Below are 3,815 nucleotides of genomic sequence, written 5' to 3' on the forward strand. Positions count from 1 at the left end.
ATCTATGTTAGCTTGTTTTGGGTCTGCGCAGACATTGTGGCAACAACACTCAAATTATAGTCATGCGGGTAGCAGTGGGAGAGAAGAAAGCTTGCATGCACTCCTGTAGAAAAAGAAGGGTTTTGATCATTCCTATTAATATTGAAATGCCTACTCTTCTGCTTTATAAAAAAAAAGAAATTGAAAGCACCACTTTGATGACATTAGTCTTCATTTTTCACACAATATTTTGTTATTTTAAAATACGCCTTTAGTTGTTTTAATAACCCATCCAACATAGACACTTCCTTTTAACCAAAAATAAACTTACAACAGTAACGACACATAAAGCACAAAGACTTCCTTTTAATCAAGGCTGCGAACCATACTCGTTCATTGAAATCTTTATAAATGTAAATTTATCCAACATTGAAACCATATTTAGCACAGACATAATCCCTTTTTCAGTTCTTATTCCACCCTCCACCCAGTGTTTCGTTCCATTTCTCACCTTATTCCAATCAGCTGTGACGCCAACTCAGCTGTTTGCATTTTGTCGACGCGCCCGAAAATACAAGTGTTGAATAAATTTGTTTAAATATTTCAGCTTAAAATATCATTAAAATGGATTTAGAGAATGAACGCGTGTTAAAATTGATTTTCCCGGATGGTTTGCCAGGTTTGTAAATAATTAAAAGTGCAAAGAAATCTTTATAATTAATTTCCATTTATTTACAGAGAACCTACGCGACAATCCAGAACTTTACAGTTATCTAGCTAATTTGGGCACCTACAAGGTTGAGCAACTGAAGAAGGAGCAAGCGCGTTTGGCCGACGAAAACAAACGTATTGTGGAGCAGACGCAGGAGTTGGCCATTTCCAATTATAGAACATTCATACATACAGCCGAGAATTCGCGTTCAATTTTCACCGAATTCAAAAATACAGAAGAACAAGTGGGCACCTTGCTGGATAAATTGCCCGTCTTTACGGCGGAGTGTGAAAAATTTCTCGCCAAAGCGGAGGATATAAATGAGGAAAGACGCATTAATTCGATTACATTGAAAAAGAATGCACAGCTGCTGGAGATACTTGAGCTGCCGCAGCTAATGGAGCGTTGCATACGCGAGGGCCGTTATGAAGAAGCATTGGAACTGGCAAGTTATGTGCAGAAATTAGGACACAACCATAGTGATATACCGATTATAAAGGTGAGAGTAGTTTATTAGTGGAAAATTTATATTTTAATTTCCATAATTATGCTTTCAGAGTATTGTACACTCAGTGGAGGCGCTTTGGCACACAATGTTGGTGCAGTTAGTGGCGCAGTTGCGCACCGATTTACAGTTGCCCAAATGCTTGCAAATTGTTGGTTATCTACGACGCATGCAGGCATTTAGCAATAATGAATTGAAGTTGAAATTTCTGCAAGCGCGTGATACGTGGCTTAAAAGCACATTGAAAGCGATCGCCAAGGATGATGGTGCGTTTGTTTCCCAAATTTTATTATTTAATAACATTTACTTATTATAAAATCATGTCCTTGCATATAACAGCTCAGCAACATTTGACCAAAACCATTGAGGTTACGCGCATTAATTTATTTAATATTATAACACAATATCGCGCGATATTTCCCGATGATGAGCCGAGTGTAGTGACAGCCGCCAAACCAATGCAAGGGGTGACTTGTGAGGGTGAGCGTTTGTTTCAGGCATGGCTGCATAGGAAGGTTAGTAGTTAAATAGGTTTTGTTGTTTATTTTTAGAATTGTGAAAAAACAAGAGTTGTGTATCTTTTGATAATTTAAAACTTTTCAAAATTGTGAAAAGACAATTGTGGTGTATTTTTTTAAATTTAGACCTTCACAAAATTACTTTGAATTTTATTTTTTGTATAATTTTACTAAATTTTATTTTCGTATTAAATTGAGCTCAGGGTTGCAAAAAATGCTTTAAAAACATAATTCCATTAACATTTGAATACAAATTTTTTTATGTTGTAATCCCGAAAATGTTGCTTCAAATTAAATTTTAAATAAAAACTTATTTTTTATTGCCAAAATTTAAATTAAAATTTCAAAATCAAATTTTTTCGCGTAATTAAATGTTGAAAATATAATTTTTAATCTAAATTTGTAATTAAAAATTCGCAATCGTGTTCAAGATTACTTAAAACTTCATTATTCTTATCATTCTACGATTAAATTGAGCTAAAAGTTGTTCTTATATAACTGAAATACATTTTTCCAGATCGACGATTTTCTGCACACTTTGGAATTCGATTTGGAGCGCGGCATCAGCTCATTTGACACCGTACTCGGCCAGTGCATGTATTTCGGACTCTCCTTCAGTCGCGTCGGTGCCGATTTTCGTGGGCTAATGGTGCCCATCTTTTTGCGAGTTATACGGCGTAATTTCGGTAATGGAATCTCTACCGTGAATCAAAGTTTCGCGCAAGAACTCGAACGTTACACGCTCATTAATAAAGTGACATTGCATACACGTGCACACAAAGTGGATACGGCCAGCAATAATCCGACTACTGCACAGGAGCAGGAATCGTATGCACCGCCCGAGACGTTGCTGGATTTCCATCCGCTAGCCTCACTCTGCAATGGCTACTTAAATGCGCTGAACGAATTGCGACTTTGTGCGCCCATCGCCTTGGCGAATGACGTCACACGCGCATTACAAACTTCACTGGAATTTGTCGCCACCAAAGTGTTGAGTTTCTATCGGCAAGAGCAGCAAGCGTTCACCAGTGCCGAGCGTGAGACATTCGTTAAGTTGTGTTCCAGTTTGGCTTACGATTTAATACCATATATACAGCGTTGCATACACGCTATATTTCCGCAACAGACATTAACCAATCATTTGGGTATTAATTTGTTGACGTTGGAGCAAGAAGGGATTACTTACTTGCAACAACAAAAGATATTGGAACCACTAAAACATTTGTTGCCCAACAAAATACCCGAAGTGCTGCTTAAGCAAGAGCAGGCGCCAACGACAGTGGAACCAGCGACAGCGCAGAGTGATACGAGCGCTGTGTCTGCCGAAAGTTGAAGCGAATAGCAGTAAAATTTGGCATATACATAACCAATAATATACGCGTATAACGAAATAAACTTAAGTTGTCTTTAAGCTACATATTAATAAATAATATATATATACAACGCTGCATACAAAACGAGGCTGCAATACATATAAACGCGTGTGCGCTTACGAAAAACTCATTTATGTGTTCGCCACAAGTGACCACAAATGCCACATTCATATGAGTCACAATCAGCAAACCACCCTCACATCACTTCATACAGTTTCATAAGTACATACATGTGTAAAATAAGTGCAAACATACACCACTGCATCACAACAACAAAAACAATTACTACATAATGTAATTTATGAATTACAATTAAAAAGGAAAAATTAGCCACATGAGCTGAAGCGCAAACAAGCTGAGCATCATCAGCGTTCGCAGCAGCCATAGCCGCTCCAAGCAGCATGTACATCTGTACATACATACATACAGCCCAGCCACCCACTACTACTCATTCATCCGCACATCTAACTAGCCATTCATTTAACCTCACCCTCACACACATGCACACCATCATACATACATATTTCTAATATTTGCGGCACTGCCGATTGCTCGAAGTTTTATTTCACTACTTTGGCGTTTGTGCTTTGGTCATCATTTTTGTGCAGCTGGTGTAATAAAACTCCCCATTTGGTCATTTGGCAATTATCCCGATAAATTAGCCGAAATAGTAGCGTTGCCCCAGCAAGCAAGCCGGCTAACTGTCAGAACAATAGCTGAAAATCAAA

At 37.9% G+C, this 3,815-nt stretch overlaps 1 protein-coding gene across 1 annotated transcript; it reads left to right on the top strand.

Moving 5' to 3' along the window:
• The first annotated feature begins 519 nt into the window (after nucleotides 1-519).
• On the top strand, nucleotides 520-3,171 carry LOC126753668 (conserved oligomeric Golgi complex subunit 8). The gene is made up of 5 exons (XM_050465339.1): nucleotides 520-658; nucleotides 718-1,190; nucleotides 1,249-1,462; nucleotides 1,536-1,711; nucleotides 2,232-3,171. Exons 1-5 carry the CDS (start codon nucleotides 604-606, stop codon nucleotides 3,045-3,047), a joined length of 1,734 nt encoding a protein of 577 aa, XP_050321296.1. The 5' UTR covers nucleotides 520-603; the 3' UTR covers nucleotides 3,048-3,171.
• The last annotated feature ends 644 nt before the right edge of the window (nucleotides 3,172-3,815 follow it).

Source organism: Bactrocera neohumeralis, chromosome 3, assembly GCF_024586455.1.
Source record: "Bactrocera neohumeralis isolate Rockhampton chromosome 3, APGP_CSIRO_Bneo_wtdbg2-racon-allhic-juicebox.fasta_v2, whole genome shotgun sequence".
Classification (NCBI taxonomy): Eukaryota; Metazoa; Arthropoda; class Insecta; order Diptera; family Tephritidae; genus Bactrocera; species Bactrocera neohumeralis.

Bases quoted from the DNA above. Each gene is read 5' to 3' on its own strand.
- LOC126753668 (XM_050465339.1), top strand. From the start codon at position 604: ATGGATTTAGAGAATGAACGCGTGTTAAAATTGATTTTCCCGGATGGT. The intron at 1,191-1,248 runs GTGAGAGTAGTT...TTATGCTTTCAG, and splicing joins GTGATATACCGATTATAAAG to AGTATTGTACACTCAGTGGA. The intron at 1,712-2,231 runs GTTAGTAGTTAA...ACATTTTTCCAG, and splicing joins AGGCATGGCTGCATAGGAAG to ATCGACGATTTTCTGCACAC.